The sequence below is a fragment of the Corvus moneduloides genome, chromosome 5, assembly GCF_009650955.1.
Source record: "Corvus moneduloides isolate bCorMon1 chromosome 5, bCorMon1.pri, whole genome shotgun sequence".
NCBI lineage: Eukaryota > Metazoa > Chordata > Aves > Passeriformes > Corvidae > Corvus > Corvus moneduloides.
The window spans coordinates 74,287,073-74,312,370 of NC_045480.1; the positions used below are offsets into that span (position 1 = coordinate 74,287,073).

Here is a 25,298-nt window from a genome sequence, read left to right on the forward strand (position 1 = left end):
CTGTATCTATCCGTCCTTACCTATGTACATACGGTCACAGTTACCAGTCTCCTTCTCCCTTCTCCTTGTAATTCCTCCTGAACAAGAAGGGTGGCACTTCTCTTCCCCTGACACACTCGCAAGAGATCAGCCAGCCCTGAACTAGAGCCAAGTCCCCCAAGGGAACCCACTAGAACTGCAGGGGTTCTTTGTGTGCTTTACACGACGTTCTGAAAAAAACACGATTCTGTCTGTGGCTCCAAGTGTGCCACAGACAGGCAATGAAAAAGACGCTTGTGTCCCCGTGGCGGGGTTCCAGCACCCTGCCCAGCATTTCAAATGGTCTGTGTGCTATCAGTGCTGCCTCTCATGCTTGATAAGGAACAGGCTACTGACGGCCTATTAAAATGGAGAGAAAGGACCTCATTGACTTCAGCAGGCCTCAGAACAGGCTTAAGTGTCCTTTCCTGACCCCTCTCAAGCCATCTGGAAAGATGGCTTATAAGCTTGTCTCTGCCCACAGAGAGCAGATCCGGTATCGCCGTCCGGATGGGGGGAAGTGGCTGTGCTCAAGTCAGACCACTTTTTAAATGCTAAAAGAGAAGGGGCTCAGAATTGAGTTTTTAGACGTCTCGGATGTCAGCTACATTTCTGTAGCATGACACGTGTCTGTTACCAGTGGCAGGTCTTTTCAGGAAGTCTTGTACTTGCTGTTATGTAGTATTTAAAACAAACAAACCCACAGCAGAACTAACCAACTACAGCAGACCACATTTTGCACTGACCCTACTAACGAGAGCAGAAAGGAAGGACCACCTCACTTCCACCCTGCCACAGTTCTGTGGAATGATTCTAAATGGTTTATCCATGTGTTCAAAACCCAGAAGGTTGTGCACTGCAGTAGCTTCTGGACAGAAGGGAAAGAGCAGAGGTTGTGTTGGTTTTGAAAAGGCTGAGAGGACACCAAAGGACTCTGACACTGTCCTCCGCTGAGAGCACTCATTCCACAAGACGATTTCCCAATTTCTGTGAGTTCGGTAACTATTTTTGCAACATTCCTCTTCTCTTCTCTTTTTCTCTTTCTCTTTCTCTTCTCTTCTCTTCTCTTCTCTTCTCTTCTCTTCTCTTCTCTTCTCTTCTCTTCTCTTCTCCTCTCTTCTCTTCTCTTCTCTTCTCTTCTCTTCTCTTCTCTTCTCTTCTCTTCTCTTCTCTTCTCTTCTCTTCTCTTCTCTTCTCTTCTCCTCTCCTCTCCTCTCCTCTCCTCTCCTCTCCTCTCCTCTCCTCTCCTCTCCTCTCCTCTCCTCTCCTCTCCTCTCTTCTCGTTTCTTCTCCTTGTTTCCCCCCACCCATCCTTAAACTATCCTAGCTGCTAATCCTTACTTGCTTTAGAAATCAGAGTGAGCAGCCTTGAATTCCAATGCCTTTGAAACCCTCCAGTGAAAGTTCAGGCGCATCCGTACATCACCACAGCGCCAGAAGGACCTCACACCCTTCAAGTGGCACCAACCCTACTGTCTAAAACAGATTCTGAAGTCCAGATTAGGAAATACAAAGCAAGATACTTACCTTATGTGAGAATATGGGAAACATTTATTTACCATTTTATGCTTTTCCTAGACACAAAAAACTCCTGATAACCATTCTAGGGACGCTGCTTTACAGAAGCAAATGGAAGAATCATTCTCACACTATGCCAAGGGAGATGAAGAGTCACACAGAGATGAAAACATTACTGGTGGTTTTTCTGCAAAGCAGTGGCAGAGTTAACATCAAGGATTTGTTTCCCATCATTCCTCTCCTTCCTTTTTTATGGCTATCCAACGATATGGTCACAAAATTAAATCAGCTCTGTAGGGAGGCTTCATGACTGGCCACCACTTAGAGATATCAGTTGTTGTTCTGTATCTGTTACTGCTCCTCTGATTCAGTAAGGGCAGAGGGAGGGAGGGAGGAAGGAAATTAAAAAAAGCAGTGCACTAACCTGTCTCCAGTTAGCGGCAAAATGACATGTGCCTGGGTGGAAAACACGATAAACGACAATCTCATCTTGGGGCTTTAGAAAAGGGAAAGAAGACAAAAACACATTTCAGAGAAACATACAGATGCCCAGCATTTCATTCACTTATTCAGGTTTCATTCACATGATCTTTATCCTCCAGATGCCTAGGAACGTACTTCTGAACTACAAACACAAAATGAGAGGAGTTAAAGGAGTTTTGCCCATCTTCTCCTTACCCAGATGCTTGGGGAACAAAGTAGCAGAATTATTACTCTCTCCCACATGACTAGTCTCCAGTGATGTGGCCTCCCCACACACAGAAGGTAAAGCACATCCTTTGGAATTGTCAGGGCCACTGGTGTAACACCAAGGCAGGGAAACCACTTGGTTCCCTCCTGCTCCTTTGGGTGCTAACCAGACACATTTCCCATCTTTGAAACTGACCCTGTCAATTTTCCCTTTTCTTTCAGGATGACACAATGTCTATTTCCAGCTCTGTTTATCAAATCCTCCCAGTCACAGAACCAGCACCTACTGACTGCCTCAGGCCTGAGAAAGCAGCATGCAGACTCTTCCAGAGTGAGACTGGTTTTGTTTCTCTGACCAGACACTTGTGAGACTTGAAAACTTCTTCCTTAAAAGCATCCAGGAAATCTCATGGTAAAAACCAATGTTGTATGAATTCATTTTATTAAGGAATTCAATCCTTTTTTCTTTTTTTTTTTAATTTATTTTTAAGAAGGTCACCTCTTTCTTTGCACAAGGTTACAGGGAATCATATCTAATTAGCAGTGGAAAATGCTTAGGAGTTGCTCTGATGCTCTGGAGGCCCAAGACAGGAACTTTCCCAAGGTAAGTTGTAACATCTCTCCTACATGATTTTAAATTTTATTCATCACAATTTTAATATATTCAATAACTTTGTAATTCACTGTGTATGAGTATCAGCATTAATTAATCAGGTTAAGATTAGTAAGGACTTAACATTTGTAAAGCTGAATGGCCATATGTTTTCAGTTCACTGATGTCAATGATGCAACTTAAAATTATTGACATCAAGGGAATATAAGTACTGCAAGTCTGCACAGAACTGCACGGACCTTGGATTTAAGATCCAGGCTTGCAGTCTATCCATAATGGCTCTGCATACCAAAATCTGAGATGCTCTAAATTAAATCAGAATTGAAACCAAGGGATTATCACCCTTTTGAACTGCCAAAAAAACCCAAGTACTTGCAATCCCCACCTCCGGTAATTGCATCACCGCCTACCTATTACCGCGAGACTTCCCTGTCGGAGATGCGCCTCCACGTGCAATAGACTCCAAGCTATGTTTTAGACAACTTCTCTTCAAGATCCCCACAAAACCATTCTCTCCACAAGCCAGCCCACCCATGCCTCCTCTGTGAGCACGCGGACTCTGGGATGGGAATGCAGCCAGACCTCCACACAAGTGTTGCAAGAGGGAGTGTCACTTGGCTGGAGAAGATGCTGAACTGAAAGATTTCCACTGAACAAGCACCATCCTCTCAGGGGGGCAAATGTTTTACCACCTACCAAAAGAAGTCCTGCTTTGATATCAGGCTCTCTTTTTCCATTGTTTTTTTGTTGTTTTTTTTTTTTTTAATTCCAGAGCTTACAAAACAACTTTGAAAAGTTTCTGTCACCCCCTTGACAGAAGTTTTATGTAAGTTTACAGAAGATTTGCTTTTGACAAGATAAAAATAAGCAATATTTAGTTATAAAAGCCTAATTGTACCCTTTTATTAGCAAGCCAAGATCACAACTGCACTCTGCACTCAGTTTTCCTTAGCAAAACCTACCACACCATCTCTGCCTGTGTATGGTGGGGGATTACTTTGGTTTATTCTGGATTTTGTCGTAGGGTTTTTTAAAGCAAAGCACTGCAATCCTCAGCTGTTTGTACAGAGCAGTCAGCCAGGATTTGTAGCTATTTCAAGAGGAGCTGGACTTGCCCGGCAACACCGCTGACAGTAACAAAGTTAATTACATGTAAGTACAACAAATGCCCTGGTTACATGGCATGGGCTTCCTCTGCGTTTGAGCTTTAACACTGCTGTCTTCCTTTTGACCTGCACTATACATTTACACATATGTTTACATGTGTTCAGACTGCTTCTTTATACAGATCTCCAAACATGGAATTTGAGCAGTACTCCATCAGAAATTAGGCACATGGTATATTGAAAAACAAGTTTAAAGAAAACTTTAAATCACATCTGAGAGTCATTTAAGAGATCAACTATTTAAAGACATGTATTGTCACCTTTTTGCTGAGCTCCAGGCACAAGAAAATAATGTAAAATCTTCCAATATTTTCCAGCCATTTAGGTCTTAGAAGCCAAACTTTTAATGTGTTTGTGAAACACATCCCCTGAGCTTGCAAAAGCACGGGGACTGGAGGGGAGGGAGGGAGGTTTTAACACAGCCCAGAATTACCCCAGCATCACCTCGGGTGTCACAAGCAGCACCACGCACCTCACAAATCTTTCTGTCAGCTGATATACAAAATTAAATATCTCTCGCCAGTTCGTCGCCACGCTCCCAGACCTAGAAGGGAAAACCAGAGCACATCAGCGGCCTGATCTGGGGTGACATTTCGGGGCGAAACTGACGATATTCGCTGTTCCAAAAATCTTGAGGTACCGCCAGCTCTTGCCGGTAAGTTTGTCGCGATTTGTGGCGCATCCCGCGGTGAGGCGGCCCGGGCCCCGCTCCCCCCTCGCCAAGAGGGCGACCGCGGCCGCCGAACTTCCCCACAAAAGCGCGGCCGCCGCGCCGGGGCGGGTGGCAGATGCTGCCGCCGCTCGCTCTTCCAACGTGTCCGGCCGCAAACGCACCTCCGGGAGGAGAACTTCCAGCGGCCCCTCTCCGCATCTCCTCAGCGAGGTCCCGGCGGGATTCCCGAACTTCCTGCCGAGCCCCTCTCCGTGTGTTTCCCGCCGCCTCCCCTCAGCGCCCCCCGCGCGCGCGGCCCCTCAGCGCCCCTCGCGCCCCCCGCGCGCGCGGCCCCTCAGCCCCACGCAGCGCCCGAACAAAAGCGGCGCCGCCGCCGCCCCGATCCCCGATGGCGGCGATTCCCCCATCCCCGCCCGCCTCTCCCTCCCCGCTTACTTGTCCAGCACGAAGTACATATCGAACGCTCCGTGGCACGACGGCTCGCCTGCAGCCGGCGCGGCGGCGGCGGGCAGCGGCGGCAGCAGCAGCGGCAGCAGCAGCAAGGGCACGGCCCCGGCCATGGAGCCTGCGGGCGGCGGAGAGCGCGGGCGGTCGCTGCCGTCCTGCTGCTCGCCGGAGTGGCCGCCCCTCGCCGCCGCCATCGCGGCTCGCCTGGCCCGGCCCGGCACGGCCCTCCCTCCTCGCGGCGGCGGCGGCTGGGGCGGGGGACAGGGCGGGCGGGCTCGCACCGCCCCCGCTCGCCCGGCCCGTGCGTCCCCCTTGCGTCCTGTCGTCCCTGTCAGGAACGCTCCAATTCGTGTTGCTGCCAGCATTGCCCGTGTGCCAGAGAGTAAGCCCCAAATAAATTTAGTGTTGGGGGGGGGGGGGGGTTGGGGATTGCACAAACACCGGAGAATTGTGATTTTGAAACAGAAAAAAGACCGACCTAACAGGGATCATGTGTCTCCCACAGGCTGTGAAGGTGAATCAGACAGCAAAAAGGATCTTGCTCTTCCCTTCACAAGAGGAGATAGGGAAGTCAGAGTCATCCTGCTGGAGAGTTTTCCTTTCATCTCACTTCATCCCCATTCCTGCTGTTTCTGGATGGTTTGTTGTAGCCACAGCACTCTGACCTGACACATCCGTGTCACAGTGCCTTCTCCATGCCGATCCCAACGCCAAGCCAAGCCTCCCTCTGATGCAAGCTGGAAACTTCACCAAGGCCCACGGACCAGCAGTGAATACTGTCAGCCAGGGATCTGGCTCACAAAGTTCTCTAAGCCTGTGAGCTAGCAAGGCCAAAGGGTAAACAAGCAGTGTTTCACAGTTCCTGTGGATACACAAAACATGGAAGATTAAATACAGAGCAGCCTGGGCTTCGCCAAAAACCCAGCCAAAAGAAAGGCCGTGCAGAGGCGTGTGGGACGACAGAGCAAGCTTGCTGAGCTTCCCAAAACCAGCTGCACTCCAGCTTTCCAAGCTGCACGAGTCCACCCCAAGCCCCAGGAGCACTCGCCTTGCCTGGGAGTACATGTCATGTTGTCCAGATGTTGGAAATCTTGCTTCAAGCACATGTGACCCACTGTGTTTAGAACAAGCCACCACTGCCAGTTCACTCTTTACTTGTTTCCAAGTGTGTGAATTCCTCTTTTAGCCTTTAGTGGTTTCTGCCGAAGAAGCAGATAAATCATGGCTATTTTGCTGTAACGGCTGGATGAGAGGGAGATAGGCACGTAGGAAGTACACGGCAGTGGCTCATGGCTATTTGCCCACGTTTGGCTTTGTTCACACAAGGGCCTGGAGCCTCCTTTCCCGGTTCCCAGAACTCGTTAGCTGATGCTCGGCTCTCTCCCCACCCTCCTCCAGCGCCACAGTGCTGCATAAACCTTGGCCCGGGGTGCCCAGCCCCGTCGGGACGGGCGTTTCTCCCTGTGTGCACACACAAACCCTCAGGAAAGCAGCCTCCTGAGCTGATATCTTTCTGATGTCCAAGGAGCCGGACGGGGCATCGGCAGCTTGCCAATGGCAAAACAAAGACCATGTTGCAGCAGCAGGAGGGGACGACGCATGCTCTTGGCTGCACCAAGGGACCCAAGCCAGCTGCAGACCTCTGCCCCAACCCCAGCTGAGTCTCCCGCTGCCTCTGGGTGTTGGTTCCGCATCTGGAACAGGCACAGCTTGCCCTCAGTCTCCATCCTGTCCGTCTGGAATCGAGGTCACTTGCACGAGGACCTCCTTTACACTGGCTTCTTGTGCCTGGAGGCTGGGACGGCCGGGAAACCAGGGGGACTGGGACGAAACCACCCTCAGTCATTTAAAACAGAACTCTCAAAAAAACGCAGCTTCAAAGTAACCCAGCTCTAGAAGCAGAAGTTTTCACGTGGATGGTCAACAGGCAGATGAACACAAGTTCACTGCCAAGGTTTACTGCAGAGAAAGTAGTAAACGGAACAGCTTACAGCACCTTTGGGGTTACACAGTTCCCTTCTGCATCTCCAGCACTTGCAGATGATTTCCCCACATGTTGTCCCTTAACACCCACCAATTCCCACTTTCTTTTTGGCCCAGGCAGGTCAGGAAGACCTCAGGCAAATGGTGCCAAACCAAACTCATTGTATTTGGGGAGTGAGCAGTTGGAACAAAAAGTCACCCTTGGTGTAACCTGGCTGTGAGCCTGGCCCTGCCCGGGAGTCCTCAGGAATGCTGCAACAGAAAAGTGGTGCCTGGGGGGTGGAAATCCTTCAGTGCTGTGGTGAGGTGACCTCAGGACCAGAGTCAAACAGCGCCTTGGTGCGGCCACACAGGCTGCCTTTTGCATAGACTACAGAGGGTCAGGAAGGCTTTGTTACTTGAATCCAGTTCAGGTCCAGGATACTTCCGCCCAACAGCTGTGAGCCAGGCTGTTTTTTTCAGGATGCTCAGTGATTGCCAACATTTTGTCCGGGAAAAATGAAACTTGGGTGTGTCTGTGGCTGCTATGCTGATTAATTAAATCTCCTTTCTGACTCAAGTCCGGGATTGCCCTTCTCCCAAATGATCCGGGAGCAGCATGGAAGGGGAGAGCTCCACAGCACTGGCACCAGCCAGCGCTTCCAGACACCCTGAGCTGTGCAAACCCAAGGACGGGTGATGCTGATGGGAAGCCTTGAGCCAGGGCAGCTCACAGGAAAATATTTTTCTTCTCCCCTCACAGGATATGAACCACACATGGAAGTCTCATGCTTCATAAAAGGAAAGAGAAACCAGAGGGACTCCAGCAGTTACACAACATGCAGGAGCTGTTTGAGAGCTGCCTCCTGAAGGATTAGCTACAAATCCTTGTTCCCTTTACAGCTGTAGCCTTGTGCCTGTGCTCATCCTGTAAAACAGTGTAGAAATGAATAAATAAAAAGGACGGCATTAAGTAACACAGGAACTCTCGTGTCCATGTGGTATTGCCTGCATCATCCAGATGGAAAGTATCTGTCTAGACAAATCTGGGAATTATGCAAGCTCAGAATTCCTGAATAGCCTTTCCTTTTCAACATCAAGAAACATTTACAGTGCCCACTGAAAATACGCACAGAAAAACACAGGGGGGAAAAAAACCCTTCAATTCCAGCAACCAGGAAACCCAAATGCTAGCAGTGTGTTGGATGAGAGAAGGTATAAGTGCGGGAATATGGAGCAATGTCCCTGCTGTGTGCACGCTGACTCATCGGCTGCCCCCAGGAACCAGGATCATCCCTGGTACTGCTGCCTCAGCGGAAGTGGAGCAGGCTCCATTGTGCTTCTTGTGGTTCTCTGCTGCCCGATGCCCTGGACAGGCCGCTTGTTTCCACTTTTCCGGAGCTGTTTGTTTCCATGGTGCTCAGACAAGCAGAAGGAATGAAAACAAAGAGGGAAAGATGGGCTCTCCTGGTGCAAGGCACCACAGAATAAAAATAAATCACTCTTGGCCTGGGAGAGCAAAAAAAAGCAGGACAGAAAACATGGAAATCCCACTCTGGCCTGGAAGCCGCCGCTGGCTCTGAGCAGAGCCCAGGGATCACCAGGGCTGGGAGTTTAGCACAAACTCCTAGAGTTGTAGTGACCCTTTTTGGTATTCTTGGGAAACAGCGGCCCAGCCAGGGAGACAGAAGAATGGAGCAGGCAGGAATTCTCCCCGCAGAACAGTGCAACCCAGGAAAAGGATAACACATTTCTCAGTAGTATATGAAGAAAAGTCATGTTTAAAGGAGCACATGTCGTGATCCAGCAGCCATCCAGTTTGTGACAGTTTTATCACTGACTCCAGGTGGACAGGATCAAACCGTCTGAGGATGCATCCGAACAGAAACATCACTTGTGTTCAGTTTGGGGTCACGTTGGAGGAAAAGGGTTGTTTACCAATCCGGTCTGGCCCCTTCAGTGCTGCAAAGGAGAGAGAGAGAGAGCATAGTGTCAATTCTGCCCTCCCAGCCCTGGGACAGAAAGAGCAAAGAGAAAATGGGAGGATGAGTGATAAAACAACTGCTTGTACCACTGTTTGGGGGCAATCGGGGCATTATTTTTGCAGGGCCAGCGGGCTGCAGCAGGACATTGTGCCCGAGCCCCTGCTGGATCAGCAGCCCGGAAAGCAGATGTGCCAATTTCCTGTCCTTGATGATGATGGGCCCTAATTACGCCAGAGCTGTGGCAATGTCCTTTCTTGTGCATGACCCCTAATTTGGTTTCATGAAGTCATCTGTGCCAGGTTCTTCCGGCTGCAAGGCTGGGGTGAGTGATAGTCACGGAGAGCCTTGTGCTCTGTGTGCCCGAACACCTGGCCCATGCTTTGAACAAACAAAATTCAACTGGGAACAAACAAAATTCAGGCAACCCACTGGGATTTGGGCCACTTGCTTGGCTTGTTTTACCTCTTGCAGGATAGCGTGCCTGCTGACAGGGAGCTGTGTGCTGGGGGGAACATTCCAAGACAGGTGTAGGCACTCAGCCGAGACCAGCACTTAGGAGACTGTTCATCTGTGGGGAGATGAATTTTGGAACTGGGGATAAAACACACTCCCCTTTGTTTTTTCACAAGGGAGATTCCCTTGCCGGTATTGCTGCTGGTGCCTTTTTCAACTTTTCACCATTCCTTTCCATGGTTTTTGCAAGTTTATTTGAGTTTTTTCTTTCCCCTTTTTTTCCTCTTTTTCTTTCCCTCTCATAATTTGAGGGGTTCCCCAATTTTGATGTTTGCCATTTATTTAGTTTATTTATTTAAACAGAGGCTTTTATAAGTTTGGGAGAGGCTTTTTGGATGGCATGGTGGGGGGTTTTCCAACTTTTTTCTTGCGTGACATTTTGAGGAAGCTTCTTGGGGTTTAGAATTTTTATTTATTTTTACTTCCCGTCTTTCTCCCAGGAGCTCTTTGTGGAAGTAGGCATTTGTCTGTTCGTGCAGGTCCTGCTTTGCATGGGTAGGGTCACTGCTCCTGACTGCTCCTGGAGCCAGCCGCACCCACCAGGAGCTGTTTGTTGTTCCCTGACTGTGGGACTCTGATTACTGTACCGGCAGCTCCCATCTCTATTCCTGGGGGTCACCTGGGCTTGCTGCTGCTGCTGGTGAGAGAGGATGGTGCTTGGGAGTTTGGCACAGAGGTAGTGTGGAGGTTTGCAGGGCGGTGAGAGGTGGAGATACCGCTCCCAGGACATCACGGATGTGATATGGGGCCTTGGTGGCCACATGGTACCTGCTTTTTCCTATGCCTGGTGGAGCAGGTGCTGTCCTGAGGAAGATGTGGTGCTGGCACAGGGGTCTGGCCTGTGGGAGCCTGGTGGAGGAGAGAGCTGGAGGAGGAGGGCTTGGGGCTGTGTAGCACCAAGGGGAGCAGGTGTGGAGATGCCAGACTTTTGGTGGAGCTTCTGCAGTGACGTGCCTGCAGGCAAAAGCCAGGGCACATGGAAAGAGGGCTGACTGGAGGTGGTGCTTCTGTGAAAGGGGACAGAGGCTCCGCAGTGGTGCTGGGTGGCAGCTTGTGCCGCCTGGAAGCTGGAGAAGGGCTCTGACCCTCCTTTGTGTAGCAAGTGAGGAAAAGAGCACTGTGGAGTGAGGCTCTAGGTGCTGGGCATGCAGAGTGGGGGGGACTGGAGAGCCCTTGGGAGGGGTCAAACAGCTCCAAGGAATGCTTGAGCAGGTCCTTGTGGCATGGCAAGTGTGGGAACAGCAGAACTTCTGACTGTCCCTGCTGGTCCAGGAGGCTATGTGGACACTGGAGTGGATGGATCTGGGATCACTGAGGATTACCCTCTGTGGATGCAAAGCTCCTCAGGGGCAGGCTGGCTGTGTGCCTGAGGCTGGGAGAGGCAGGCACCAGGATGTAGGGGGGCTTTGTCACCACACAGCTAGAGCTGAGCACTGGGGAGCAACAGCCACAGAGGTGCAGTCAGGATCACAATCACAGAATATTCTGAGTTGGAAGGGACCCATAAGGGTCACTGAGTCCAATTCTGGAGTGAATGGCCCATGTGGGGATGGAGCCCACAACCCTGGCATTTTTAGCAGCTGGCTTTCACCAACTGAGCTAATTTGGGGTCAGCTCCCTTTGGGGTTTTAAGGCCTGACTCATCAGAGACCTAGATTTTTGGTCTGGACTTGGTGACCATGCTTTGAGCAGGAGGTAAAACCATCAGAGGTACTTTCCAACCTGATTGGGTGATTTTCCTTCTTGCCTGCCCTTGGCTGCAGCACGGTTCCACTGCCCACCGTGTAACTTCAGATTAGTGAAGATTTGTACACTGAACTCCGGCCAGACCGTCTAGAGGATATGCTTGGGGAAACCCCACATTCAGAAGGTGGGATGGGATTTTTACTGCAGTCAGCTCCAGGTTCTGCTGCTGTCAGACCGCAGGGCAGGAAGGGTGAGTGTGGGAGTGTTTGCTGGCTGACTCACGGCCCTGCCTGGTTATTCACCAGCCGAATCGCACCAGTGACTTTGCGTACATCAGCCTTGCCCTGTTCGTGTGAGCTGCTCCCCTGGCTGCCTGGATGACAAGGGTTTCTGATCGTCAGTGTGACTATGCTGGCCTTAAGACAGGAGTGAAGCAGCTGGGATGTGTCTTATCTGACTAGTATTTACATCTGTGTGACTCTGAATTACCTTTTCCTCAATTTCTCCACATGTGAAAAGTTTAACTTGGGCTGTATGCACTCATGCCCTGTTGTCTAAGATTTTATCCTTTTCTCTTCCTATGTCTGGGCAGTTAGGATAGGTGGAGGTGGAGCAGTGCTGACTGGACTGCAGGCTTCATTTTCTGCGGTGCTGTTGGCAGAGCAGCAAATGCTACAGGGGCAGGAAGGGTCGTGTCCCTTTCCCCGGGGAAAAGCAAGTGAAGCAGCTTGGCAAGCGCTTCATATGTTTTCATGGATCAGCTTAGCGGGTTGTAGAAGGTGGTGTGCCTGGCATTGCTTTTGGGGAACACTTAGAGCTGCCACACAGTAGTAGCCACAGCAGGAGAGCTGGGGTACTACACTGTCATCCCGATGCGGCAGCATTTTCATGTCCGTATTGAATTCTTGTGCCTGTAAGAAGGCCTTTTAAAGGAAATGTTTTGCTCAGCAAAGCTGATCAAGAACAAAATAACTCATGGTACAACGGTACCATGGTACCATAGCCCAAGACACCTGTTGTGAAGCATGTTGACCAGGAAGGGCCTTCAGTCCCTGCTGAGGATATGCAAAGATGTGGTTAACTCCTTGGAAAACTCATTTCCTGTCCTGAGTCGGAGACGGTGATGAGTCGGTGGCTCATCTTGTGGCACAGACAAACCATGGTTCATAAGCTCCTCAGCAGCTCCCTGCCAGTCCTGTGCTCTCCCTCTTCCTCTACTCAGGAGCATTTACTTGTTTCGCTTGTTGTTCCAGGATTTTGTGCTCCTGCCCTCGCAAGAACCATCAGAACCAGCTGCACCTCAGAGAGGGAGCCAGAGTCACTGTGGGCTTGGAAAGGTCCTGGGTGCACAAAGAGCACAACAAATGGGAGATGGTGTCAGCTGCAGTGAGTGGGTAGATGTTCCAGGTAGACAGGGTTTCTTTGGAACCAATCTAGTGCTCTGCGATTAGAGTTATGCCCTTAGAAATAAAGTTTACTTGGGAGCTCATCAGTGGGGATCAGTGTGCCAGCAATGTTTGTCCTCTCCAGGTCTGCATTGCAATCTCAGCTTGTGTTCTCAGCACCTTCCCTGTTACCTGCCTGCCACCTGAGTGCTTGCTCAGGCTGGAACTATGGGAAATGGTAGTCAGTTCGCCAGAGTTTGGCTGGGAGAGGTGAACAGTGTGCCCCCCTGAGTTTCCTGTGCTCAGCATGTTTTCTCCCAGTAGTTTTGGAGCTGCTTTGCAGGCACCAGGTGCAAGGCTGGCCACAGGCAGGAGTTACAGAGAGAGCACAGCTCCTCTGAGCTAGAAACATGGCAACTGCTCATCAGCACTGTCGGTCCTTATCTGCAGGAAGTAAGGAATAACCCCCATAAATCCTGTCCCATAAATCAGACTCTACTGAGCTCTGCTCTCATGAGCCACGTCACAGGTCCTGGATGAGCAGCAGGGAAAGGTGCAGCTGAGTCACCAGCAGGGAGTCAGCACCTTGCTGCCTCAGGGGAACTGTTTGTACACACAAACATCAGCCTGCTCTGTCCTTGTCTTAGACACCCTGTACACACTTTTCCCTGTACACACTCCAGATGGCCTGGTAACATTAGTGCAAGGTGTGACACTGGATGTGCATGTTAGTAACATGTTTGAGTGAGAATGCTGAGTGGGGCTGGTGTTGTCTGAGGAATCAACAGGAACGTGGATCTGAGAGGTCCAAGTCCCCTAGAGATTGCTAGCCAGCATGGGCATGTGTTAGTAAGGCTGAGTGGCCACAGCCGTGGCACTGGTTCCTTGCAGCCAGGGCAGCAAACCCTGCGGATTAATACTCACTTTTCCAGTTTCACTTATACTGGAGTCTCCTGGTGCAGTCACTGGGGAAAAGGAGTGTGTGGGGGGAGGTGTGGAGTGTAATGCTACGTTCTGGCAGCACAGGGAAACTGAGTCTGCACAGCATCCCAAATGTCTGGATACATCACCCAAGATAACCCTCACCTGTAACTGGAAGCCAGCGTAAAAATAATGGCAAGTTTCTCTGGGGCCTTGGCTTGGGTTCTTCCCCCTGTCCTGCCTTACAGAAATTTGTGCCATCTCTGCTGCTGTGTGGTGAGAGACAGTTCCCATCTTCGGGTGGAGATTTTAGGGGTGTGCAATACAAAGGCTCAAATCTCTGTGCCTCATTTGTAAAGTTCCTAGGCATTCTGGAATAAGATGCATAACAAGAAACACCAAACAGAACGCTAAAAACACAAAAAAAAAAAAAACCCCAAGCAAAACAGGCAAAAAAAAAATCCCCAAACCAGTTTTTCAGCTGTTGTGCTGAGGGAATTTTCATTCAGCATCTTGTAGGAAGTGTTTCTTGTCTTGCAGAATGAAAGTCACTGAATGTAGCTCATCAAGGCAGAATGCTGTGATATAATTTAGAAGCTCATTAGAGATCATAATCACAGTGACAGATGTTGGTGGGAAGTAGGAACCATCATAAAGATAAATAGGGAGCTGTTTGTCATGAGGGTATTAGATCATACGGGGGCAACGTTTTCTGAGATATCTAAGGGGCCTGATTATCACTTGGAGGTTTCCAGCTAGGTTTTTTAGTGTATCAATCGCTTGGAAGATAAGACTGAGGCATTCAAATATTGAAGACTTTGCTTGTAAGAGCCATAAATTGACATTGTGTCTGCTAACCCATGTTGGAGCAGGACATGCCCTTCTCTGGGGTGAGCTATGCATACCACAGCATCTCTGAGTGTCAAATACTGTGGGATGGGAGCTGTGCTGTGAGGTGGGAGAGCTGTGCCTGGGTAAGGAGCAATGCAAGCAGCTGGATTGTGCAGGTAGATGGAGCATGGGCTGGTGGCATGTGCTGCAGAGAAAAAGGTTTTTAAGGGCCACCAAAAGGTGTTACTTGGCCTGTTACTGTGTTAAGTGTGAAATCATCACCGGATTTGGAGATGCGCGCTCTTCCTTTGTGCTACCCGCTTCCTCTGGGTTGCACCATGGAGATTGAGACGCAGATCCCGTGCACGATGAGTGACTCGGATGTGGATGCCAGCGTGAGAGGCTCGTGCGTGCATGGCTCTGTGGGGACGGAGCAGAAATCCTGGTCTGTCAGAAATCCTGGGTGGCAGGGATTGAGCTGGTTGAGCAGGGGTTGAGCTCCCATTGCTATTGCTCCTGTGTGATTTGGAAGTGCAGAGATGGCAAAGGGGCCGGTCGCCAGCCTTGGGAAGCGGGCAGAACTGCAGAGCCTCAGAAGTGGAAGTAGGTTAACAGAATCATCATTAGGCTGTGCTGGCATGTGGGCTCACTGGGGTGTGAAGTCACCTGATGGAAGCACTGCCCAATAACAGAAATTCCCTAGCAGAAAATGAGCTTTTGTTGCTGTAGTGCTGTTCTTCTGAGGTGTTCCATCTGCTTTACAAAGAGCGTCTGACTGAGCCCAGCAACGCTTCCATGAGAACAGCATCTCTAGTGACAGCTTGCAGCTGTCTAGCAGATGAGAGCACCCAGGTGTAATGGCAAACAGGGAGGGAATTACAACCATCCCATTTTGCTGAGGGAGGGATGCTCTTGCGAGACGAAAAGGGACCACCTAGTAGGTCTGTTTGACAGCTGAATGTCCTTAAGTAGGCACTGAAAGTGTGAGTGTGGAGTGTGCTGTAAGTTCATACAAGCAAATATAAGAGAATAAATCCAAATAGTTGGATCAATTTTACCTTTGGAATGGTGGCTAAGCAATTGTAGACAGTTGCTCCAAATGATCTTTAAACTTTTGTGTTAAAATAGGAGAGCCCAGAAGGACCACCTTGCAGCTCAGCCTGGCGCAGCCGTTCCGGCTCTCGGTGGCCCTGGCAGGGCAGGAGGGGCTGCCATGTGCCACACAGGGCACAGAACGCATTCAGAGCCCTGAGCTGGTGCTGTGGCACAGATGATCTCCATAAACTGTGATGACATTAATCTAATGTATGCATTCTCCTACGAATGTGAATACCAACAAATACAAATCCCATGCAAATCAGGCGCTCGCGCAGTATGTGCAAGTGGCTGAACATCTGAGGACTCAAATATTATATCAGAAGTTGTTCGCAGACGTGCCTGTTCCAAAATTTGCTGTTACACTGCCCTTCTGTGTTCCCATGGGAACTCTCAGGTAAGGGAGAGACACGCTCCAGCTAAAAGAAGTGTGTGAAGTAAAACCTGGCTTCCTTGCTGGATTCCTCCTCCTTCCCCGAGCCTGCAGCTCCTTCAGATGCCCGGCTGCATGGAAAGGCTCCCCCCAGCCTCTGTGGTTTCCCCTTGGGATGGGGGAAAGGTGGATGTTAAGTGTTCCTCAGAAAAGGAAGCGGTACCCTCTGCCAACTGGCAAAGAGCAAGTGCTGGCACTAACTGCGGGAGAGAGATTATTCACTCATTCTGCAGGAGAGCCTGTTGGGAATCCCTCTCCCAGTCCTTGCCTGGCTCTTCCAGCTGTGCCTGCTGCAGCCCAGGTGCTTGAAGGGGCATGGCGGTGTGTGTCCCAAAGGGGCTGGGAAGCTCCTTGGGATGATGTCTCTCGAGTGAGAAATCTTAGCATCTCTCAACTGAACGAAGAGGGAAGCAGAGGGCAGCTGAGAGCTTTGCAAGAGGCTGCAGGAAGGGAAGAGGGAGCGAATTAACTGCCCCTGTGCCCTCAGCCAGCACCATGGGGAATTCAGTTTGCAACAGGAAAAGAAAGAGGTAGGAACAAGTGTGAAGTGTGCAAGAGCACCAAGTGTAAAACCCCATAATCCATGTTTTGGAGTTGTTTTTTTTTAGTTGCTGGGGAATGCTCAAGGGTTTCAAAATGGAGCTGGATCTTGTAAAACAAGAGTATGATGGATGCAGCAGGGTTCATAGAAACGTCCCAGGAAGAACAGGGGAAAAATAACCCAGCAGCTCATGTACAGGCAGTCAGAGAGGATGCGATCCATGTGGAGGGACTGGGGTGCAGAGACATGGACGTCAATGAAAACAAGTGATAGGAGAGGCAAAAGGATGTGTTGTTGTAAATATCAAACCCCTCAGGTTATTCTTTCCTCCTGAAACCACAGTTGTTTGTGCAATCAAGACAGGGGATTTAGGAGAGGGAGCAAGCCTGTGCAGGTGGTTATATCCCACATGAAGACTGTTCTCCCTTAAAAGTGGTCAGATTTTGTGGTGGCACAGGGAGACTGCAGATGGGAGCTGTGAATGGCCCTGGAGAGGGGCCTGTCCTGACAGTGGCAGTGGGTGCTTGCCTGACTCCAGAAAGGGGGTGCGTCCAGAGCACAGGAGTACGGCTTAGAGGGGCTGTTGGGTTTTCTCTGCTCGTCTAGAGCTCACGGATATGACAAACAATGTACCACGAGACCCCTGCCAGCTTTCCCCTCACTATCCCCTCTGTGCCCTTGGCTGCTCAGAAGGTTCCAGGGGACTGCTGACTTTGGCGCTGAGAGAAAATAATCTGTTGTCTCTTAGGCAGTGGCAAATTGTGTGGGCTGAGATCACATTTACTCTTAGCCTAAGCCTGCAAGTATTCCATGCATAGCCCCCCTTAATGAAAAGCCTCAGCCGCTGCCAGCGGGTTAAGAGTTAGGGCCAGCAACCCCTGGCATGTCGATAAATCTTCGTCCTTAGCTCATCAAATCCCCAGCCTGCTCGTTCAAGAGGGATTCACAAGAGGTGATACAAGACTGACCTTTGCTCTGCCATAAATGCAGGTGCACGTGAACCAGCTCAATCAGCGGGCTCTTTTTTTGGCTCCCTTCGCTTGAGGTAGTTTATCTCACCCGGCGGCTGCAGGACCAGTGCAGCATCCTGGCAGTATGCTGTGACATGCTTGGCTTTCCCTCTCCCCTCCTTTGCCAGCTCCTTCAGGTGGCTTTTTCCAAGCCTCCCCTTTTTGACCCTGTGGAACTGTTTTTCCCTCTCCCCATGACTCCCTATCTTTCAAAATACCTTGTAATTTTGACAATGTTGATTTTTACTGTGGTAAAGGAAAAACGTGGCTTTTTTTGACAGCCAGATTGCATGTTTGTTTGTTCTTTTATTTTTGGCTTCTTAGGAGCTTTTTGCCACTTCTCACTTTCTAATTGTCTCTTTTTCTAATCCAGGCACTTATGCTCAAAGCCAACATTTCTTATGGCAACTTTTTATCACCTGCTGGCTAGAACAGAATAGCAAAAAAAAACCGGATTCTGGCTGAAGGACCTACAAAAGTAGGAAAATATAAAGGCTTATTTTAAGGATAGAATAGAAAAAGTGTTTAGAGGTGAACGACCTGGCTGCATGCAGAGATCTGGCTTAAGCTTTAGAACAGAGTACCTCTGTAACTGGAAAGGAGGAAAGTGGGATCCAGTTTATGTTGCAGGGGAAAAAACCTACCAAAAAGGAATTTCTTGGGCACCCAGATGGTTTGCAGCTCAGGATAACGCACTGGGGACTGGCAGCAGACAGGAGGTAATGAGCAGGTCTGATGTGCAAGCGAAGTCAAGCAGAAGCAGCGGTGGGCACGGGACCCTGGTGGGGGAGGTTGTGCTTGCTGAAGTGGGATGATGCAGTGCAAGACTGGCAAAGAAAGGAGCAGCAGTCCTCGATCTCTTGGGAAAAAGGCATCTGTGTGTCTTGAATAACGCTGTTCATGTCTGGAGACGGCTGAATTTTTTCAGGACCCTGTAGGGTGGCAGTATTTTGCTGAGACTATGTGCAGGGAGTCATGGGTTTGTTGTTGTTTTTAGCTACATAAGTTAAGCAATAGACTGGAAAAACCACGTGTTTCTTCGAGGCATTGGTATCTGTCCCCTCCTGCCGACGTTTGCCTGGTCCTCTGGTGTTGCCAGGGGCTGTGGTGTGCTGTGTGCCAGCTCGGGGGATGTACATCAGCCCTGCTTCTGAGGCAGGAGCGAGCTGCAGAGTGACCTGTGAACAGACTTGATCCTGTGGATTCCTGTTTACCTGCTGGTGCTGGCTCTGGAAGGAGGGCTTGTGCCTTGGCTGGTGGGGTCTGAAGCCTTTAGTGATGCACAAGCGCTCCTTGTGAGCCCTGTGCACTGCCCCGACACCTCGGTGTCGGTGCTGCCAGCCCTTCTGGGAACAAGCCCCTGGCCACGGACCCTCCCCTTTGTCCGTGGCTGCTGGCCGAGCCCTGGCTCACCAGGACCGATCCCAGCCCAGGTCAGAGTTCGGCAGCCATCATCCGCCTTGGACCACATGTCTGAAGTCCTCAGTTTCCATCCCAGCTATTGTTTCCCAGGGCCTGTTCACAAAAGCTGTGTCCGCCTGCTTGCTTTGCAGTAGCCCGCGAGCGGGGCCAACCCACCTGTGTTCCCCGGGAGGTTATTCGTGGCTGAACAAGCTTGGCTCCACACAACTGATCTGCTTAAGTGCACTTCCCTTCCTTGCTTTCATTCCACTCGTCAGGCTGCAGAGATAACGTCTGTCTTTGTTCTGATGCGAGACCCTTGCGTAGGTACCCAATCTTCCCCATAGCGTATCCTTTAAAATAGATAAATTTGCCTTTTCTGAGTGGCAACTTAGATTGATTTTGATAGAGAGGATGGCGGAATCATATACAGAAGAAAAAAATCTTTTAAAATGAGAACGGAAGCAAATATAGTTTAGTAGTATACTCGTTACAGAATGAACAGCATATTGTATGTGCTGTGTTAGAGGTATGTTATGAATAACAAAAGCACTGGAGCATTTACATATTTGTTTTCAGAAATCCTGGCAGTTGGATTTCACCATTCTGCGCCTCTTTGCCAGAATCACTAAACAGTGGTACATATGGCTTCTGAAGTACCATATGTCGTGGAAAACGTTAGCTGATGCCTATACTGATGCGACACGCTATAGTCTTTATTTAGATTTTTTTGCAGTTTTGAACAAAGAATATTAGATCATGCAAAACATTGTGCAAGCAGTATGGAGTAGTATATACAGGAAAACATAATGCATTGTGCCCAGAGAAAAGCCAGCTAAGAAAAGGGAAAGAAAGGGTGGTGTCGGGAATTAGAATGTGCACGTGCCAAGAAATGCATCAAAGGGTGGGACATGGCTTTGTGCGGCCAAGGCAGGAGGTTTCCAGTGCTTGAAGCAGAGTCAAGAGCCAGAGCTCGATGGATGTGCCGGTTTTGAATCAAGTCCTGTTTCTAAGAGATGCTTCCTTTTACAAAAAGTAGTACTCAGGCTTAAATCTAAGTACATGCTTGAAATCCTTGGAGAGCAAAGGAAACCACGTGCATGAGTGCTTTCCTACAGAGCCCTCCTTGTAGGAGCAGGGATAACTCTGCTCTCTCTCCCATATCATTGTCTGAAAATAATGACGATGAACACAATGAGTTTTATGAGAAGCATCTTGAAAACAAACCAAAATATAGTTTCCAACACGGCGACCGCAAAGCCCAACCTGGCATTAAAAAATGAATCCAGGATTTTGTTTTGACAAGTTTTTAAAGCACTTCCCCACCCCCCCACCCCGCCCGTCTCGCCTCATCTTCACTGCACTCACATCGCTGACGGTGGCAGCACCAAACACTGAGGGGAGCCTGGTGCTGGGGCTGTCGGGAGTAGCCGGAGGAGAAGGTGACCCTGAGGGGAAGGAGAGCAGGGAAGTGTGTCTTGCCTCCATGGCTCCCTGCTGGAGCAGTGCCCTGCTCTCCCCTTTCCCTTTTCTTCTGGCTGCTCTGTGTGCAGACCACTGCTCCGTGAACACTTAATAGGCTTAACTTTAAGCACCAGAGTAGATCCAATGGGATTACTCACATATTTAAACGAAGGTATAATGTTTGGAGAGGCAGGAGAAGCGTTGCATCTCTGCCTCTTGATTTGGCTCCTGCTCTTAAAGCCACCCAGTTCTAGTGTCTGAGGATGGGAGGTTATGGGATTCACACAGCCTCTGCCACAAGCGTGTTGGGGTGTGTGTGGTATAGTGTTGGGGAAGATGAAACAGGAAATCCTTATAAATATGATTGCCTGACAAAAGATTTTGGGAATATGAAAACTACAGGCGACATCGAAATGAAAGCCACTTTTGAAATACCAAATCTTAGTTACTGAACAACTGGAAAACAATGGTATGGCCGACTGAAGGTAATCCCCTCTTGATTGAACAATACCCTCTGCTTGCAGGCAGGTCCAAGGGTCAGAGCAGACCCTACTAGCTCAGCAGAAGGGGTCCGAAGAGTAGTTTTTAGAAGTTAAGATGTAACACTCTATGGTAATATAAGAACTCTTATAGGCTGTATGTAAATGCTGTAGGATTTGTATCTTGTATTAGATTGGTTAGTGACAATTAGAATATTCAGTACAGAAGATGATTTATTGTATTGTAACCAGGACTTCACCTTTCCATTCCTCTCTTACTCTTCGCACACTCTTACACTCTCTCTCTCTCTCTCTCTCTCTCCTTACTTACTCGCTTACTCTCTTGCTCTCTTGGGCCTGCTCAGAGCTGCCAGCTGCAGCTTTAAGCAGTGCCCCTATACCCACGCCCTTTGCAATAAACCGCATGTGTTCCAAGATCTGACTATAGAGATCTCTCGTCACCATCCGTCCCGACCGTCCGAACCCACACCCCAAGCTCCCACAGTATAGCGAATGTTAAACCACAAAAGATAGGAATTTGGGGAAATCTCTTATAATGTGCAGACATTCCTTGGTTGAGGCCAACCAACTAACCAAAACAGAGACAAACCCAGCACAAAAACAGAAGGGTGAATAAGACTCAGTCCAGAATGCAGCCGGAGCAGAATGACTTCCTGGGGAGGTGGGAGCAGAAGGAAAGGGCTCACAGCTGAGCTGTGCCGCAGATGGCCAGGCAGGGGACGTCGGGGAAGCCGCTGCCTGTGGGAAGAGCACGTGTGGTGTCGGAGATGGGCTCCACCGTGGAACAGTTGTGCCGACCTGGGAGGGCTCTTGGTGTACGTGGGGGTTTAATAGCACAGGTAATTGCAGAGAGGCCAGCGCTGGGGGAGGAGCCTGTAATTCCCTGCCTGGCTGAAAGAAGCAGGAAAGGCAGTGCAAGCTGCCAGTGGTCTTTCATGGTGCAAGCAAAAGTAGTGGAACATTTAAGAAACTGAGGCTGTTTCACAGGAATTATCTGAGGCAAGAGCTGCGTGTGTGTGTGTGTAGGTAGCATCTCACACGTTTTATGAACCACTACCTGAATGGATGTAAACAGAAATAGAAGTCAGAATGGAAGCTAAGGGAAAGCAGGGCTGAGGGGAGCTTTCACTGAGCACCTATTTGAGGTTGCCTCACAGGTTCCCTGGAAAGCACCTAGTGGCTCAAATTCAAGCTTCATTATGTGGTTGTAAATTTGTTAAATTCGTAAGAGGGGAAGATTAACATTCGTATGCCTATCTCTGACTGAGGTGTTTTAATTCCTTTGTTGGATCAAGTACCTTCCCAGAGCTTCCGAGCAGAGAAAAAGGGAGCCTCTCTTCCCAGAGAATGATGTTTGTAGCGGTGCCAAGCAGGTGCCCCTTCCTTCCACCTCTGATCTCCACATCTCTCATAGGGGAGGCCGGTGAGTGCCCAGCCTGCCCTGGGTGTGCAGCTGCCCCTCTGGGCTGTGAACCAAGCTGTCAGGGCCACCACTGAGCCCACTATGTCACAAGCAGGGCGGCTGTCCAGGCTGCAGCAGGTAGACCCCCAGAGGGGAAGGACACCTGAGCCAGGCTGCCCACTGAGCGGGTCAGTGCAGCTCCCTCCCCTGGCCTGGGCCATTTTCCCGGCTGTCCTGGCATGGAGCTTCCTGCGTTGTTCTCTGTGTCCTCCATGAGCACAAGCAAGCCATTTGCTGCATTAGCCTCATTATGTTTCCTTTCCAAAAGGAACCACCAGTGTCTGCCCTGTGGTTTGGAAAGGGGTTAATGCTTTCCCCTCCCAAACCTCAGCTCACCAGCACATCTCCCTTGTGCTGCAATTATTAAATGACACTTCACAACTTCATCTCCTCTCCTGCTACATCTGCTTGCTGCTCCCATGTGCAACCCTGCTCACGTCCCAAACATCTAAATGCATTGTTTCCTCTGTTTCTCCTGCCAGCATGGAAAGGAGCCATCCCTGAAGCAGGATTGCCTTTGAGCTGGCAGCGACGAGTGATTGGCTTTGGGCAGCGCTGCTGAGACTCTGGCAGGCCGTTTAGCAGAGAACCTTGGCTAATGAATGTCATCCACACCTAGCAGATGTGCCACTGCCTGCCATGCCAGATTTTTGACATAATACAGGGCTGCTGGACACGACAGTGCTTGGGAAAAGCCAGGGAGTGACTCGTGCCTTCAACGTGGCGTTCGGTCCCGCTTGTGCTCTGCAAGAGAAATGAAACCAGAGGGAGAGAGGGAGGGAAGTGCATCCGTGTCTCCCAGTCCTCGACCCCGGTTTTATCGGTGCAAAAATCGTATTTGTGTTGCTTTCACTCACGTGCCAGGGGATCTTGAAAGAAAAGCCCACCACCTTTTTTTTTTTTTGGTCCCCTGTGCTTCCAGCCCCAGCTCCTGCTGGTTCCTCCAGCCTCCCGCCGGCTCCCAGGATGGGGAAACGAGCAGGGGGCTGAGTGCCCCCCGGGATCTGGGATGGCTGCGAGCAGGTGCCTGGCACCTGCATCTCGCCGCCGGCAGTATCCCGGGCTTCGTCTTTCCTCTCCTGCCCTCCATCGGAGGGAAGCAGCATTCGCCGGGCACAGCGGGGGGCCGGGGGGGACACCGACCCCCAGGCGCCCCGAGACCCTCCGAGCTTCGGGGACTCCCCCTCACCCCGCCCGGCGCGGGAGTGAGGACGGGGCTGCCTCCTAATCCGGGCGTAATCCCGGAGAGCGGCAGCAGAGCGGGCGGCCGCTAATCCCGGCCCGCCGCCGCTAATCCCGGCCCGTGTCCGTGGGTCTCTGCCCGTGTCCCCGCGGGCTGGGGGCGATGTCCCCTCCCCAGAGCGTGCAGTGGGGTCCCGGGTGGAACCCCCGGCTCTCAGGGACGCAAATCTGTTAATGACCTAACTCGGTCATTAACCCGCTGTTTGCCCGGCGGGCGGCGGCGCAGCAAGGGGCGGGGGCCGCTCTCGGGTGGGCGCTGCCCGCCCGGTGCTCCTGCAGCCCCCCCAGGCTTCTGCACCTCCTCTTCGGTCCGACACTCTCCTTTTTGGGGTGACATCGTTGCCGGGTTTTTCTGTGCGCCCGGGAGCAGCTCGGCCGGGGGTGCAGCTCGGAGGGGTCCCCCCAAGCACCCTCCGGGGGCAGCCTGGAAGGCCGGGGCGGCTGCGGGACGTGTCCTACATTACGGGGAGCTCCGAGGGGGGAGCCTGGGGGTTGTTCCCTCCCAGCCGGCTGGAAGCCAAGTTCAGTGCGGCGTGGCCGAGCCGAGATGCAGCCGGGGAGAGTGCTTGGGGGGGTCGGTGCCGGGAATATCGTACCCCAATGAGTAATGCTCCGGCTCGCTGGCTGCGAGATTTCAGGCGCCGATGCACCGTGTAACGCAGGTCGCTTTGCCGCTCTCCCCGGTTTTTTTCCTCGGCCTCTTTATCTTTCAATTGCAAAGCAATTAAAGGTCTGCGAGCATCCCTCCCCGCGGGGCCCTCTGATGCCCGCTGTATTGCCCTTTAGATGCCTCTTCCTTTTTTTGTTTTACAATTGTTGTATCAATATAATGCTTCCTTTCTTCCTCTGTCTCTATAGATACAGATATACAAGGCAAACCAAAGGTTTCGGCTGCTATTCAGTGCCTCCTCATTTGTCCCGGAGCCGTAACAGTGGTGCCCTTTCTCTTCTGGCTGCTTTTCCCTGCTTCTGGAGCAGCAGTTATGGGAGAAGCAGATGGCTACTGATTGGGTGAGCTTTGTGGCTTTAATACTGAATACTTTATGGAAAAGGACTTTATCATGCTTGGTTGGTCAGAGGAACAACGGGATGAGATTTATGACTAGAGAAAATAAATCTTTTTAAGTTTCAAGCTCCTTCACACACCCCACGTCAAGTTGCTGTAGCAGAGCTGGAGCTGAAATGCTCAGCATCTTTATTTTTTCCCGCCCCCTGCCCCGTCTGTCTGTCCTTTCACTGCTCTCCCCACCCCCTCTGCGCCAGGCTTTAGCAAACCTTTGCTAACTTTAGGGACTGTCACTCACTGGAGAAGCCAAGGCCTTCAGAGCCCCCAGGCAGCACCAGGAAGGGAAAGGCCATCCCTGCGTGGGGATTATCCACCTGGCGGGAATATGCTGGGCAGTCAGCTCCTGCCAAGGCTTGGCCACACGTAGCTCAACGGCCACCCAGTGTCCAGTGGGGAGTTGTGAGTGACATCCTCATGGACACGACAGCAGGGAAGCCATGTGGCCACCAAAGAGATGTCCGGGCCACCGCTCTGAGCTCAGCTCTCCTGAGGAGATGGAGCCCAGCACTGCCTGACCCCATGCACCCCACACTGGGCAGCACTGGGCCGAGGGCTGTGGGACCGTCCCTCCGGGGCCTGTCCTCTGCGCTGTCCTTCAGCTGCAGTGTGGCTTCTGCCTGGCCTTACATGGAGGCATGGCCAGGGCCGTGCGGTGGGGTGGGCTCAGCCCCAGTGT

At 50.8% G+C, this 25,298-nt stretch overlaps 1 protein-coding gene and 2 long non-coding RNA genes across 4 annotated transcripts in view; 2 read left to right on the forward strand and 1 right to left on the reverse strand.

The window, feature by feature from the left end:
- Positions 1 to 5,286, reverse strand: part of ANTXR2 (ANTXR cell adhesion molecule 2) — a 79,509-nt gene extending 74,223 nt beyond the window's left edge. Inside the window, exons 1-3 of one of the 2 annotated variants that reach the window (XM_032109026.1) lie at positions 5,114 to 5,286; positions 4,478 to 4,549; positions 1,961 to 2,032 (exon numbers count right to left, since the gene is read on the reverse strand). In XM_032109026.1, the coding sequence (XP_031964917.1) occupies positions 1,961 to 2,032; positions 4,478 to 4,549; positions 5,114 to 5,238 (269 nt within the window). In that variant the 5' untranslated portion in view covers positions 5,239 to 5,286. The remainder of the gene's footprint in view (positions 1 to 1,960; positions 2,033 to 4,477; positions 4,550 to 5,113) is intronic. The other variant, XM_032109027.1, reaches the window with a different exon arrangement.
- LOC116444009 lies at positions 2,060 to 3,945 on the forward strand. The gene is made up of 4 exons (XR_004240150.1): positions 2,060 to 2,301; positions 2,449 to 2,638; positions 2,743 to 2,830; positions 3,864 to 3,945. It is a non-coding gene; the product is annotated as an uncharacterized LOC116444009 (long non-coding RNA).
- Positions 4,537 to 24,750, forward strand: LOC116444008. The gene is made up of 3 exons (XR_004240149.1): positions 4,537 to 4,660; positions 5,631 to 9,394; positions 24,415 to 24,750. It is a non-coding gene; the product is annotated as an uncharacterized LOC116444008 (long non-coding RNA).
- Positions 24,751 to 25,298: the final 548 nt, after the last annotated feature.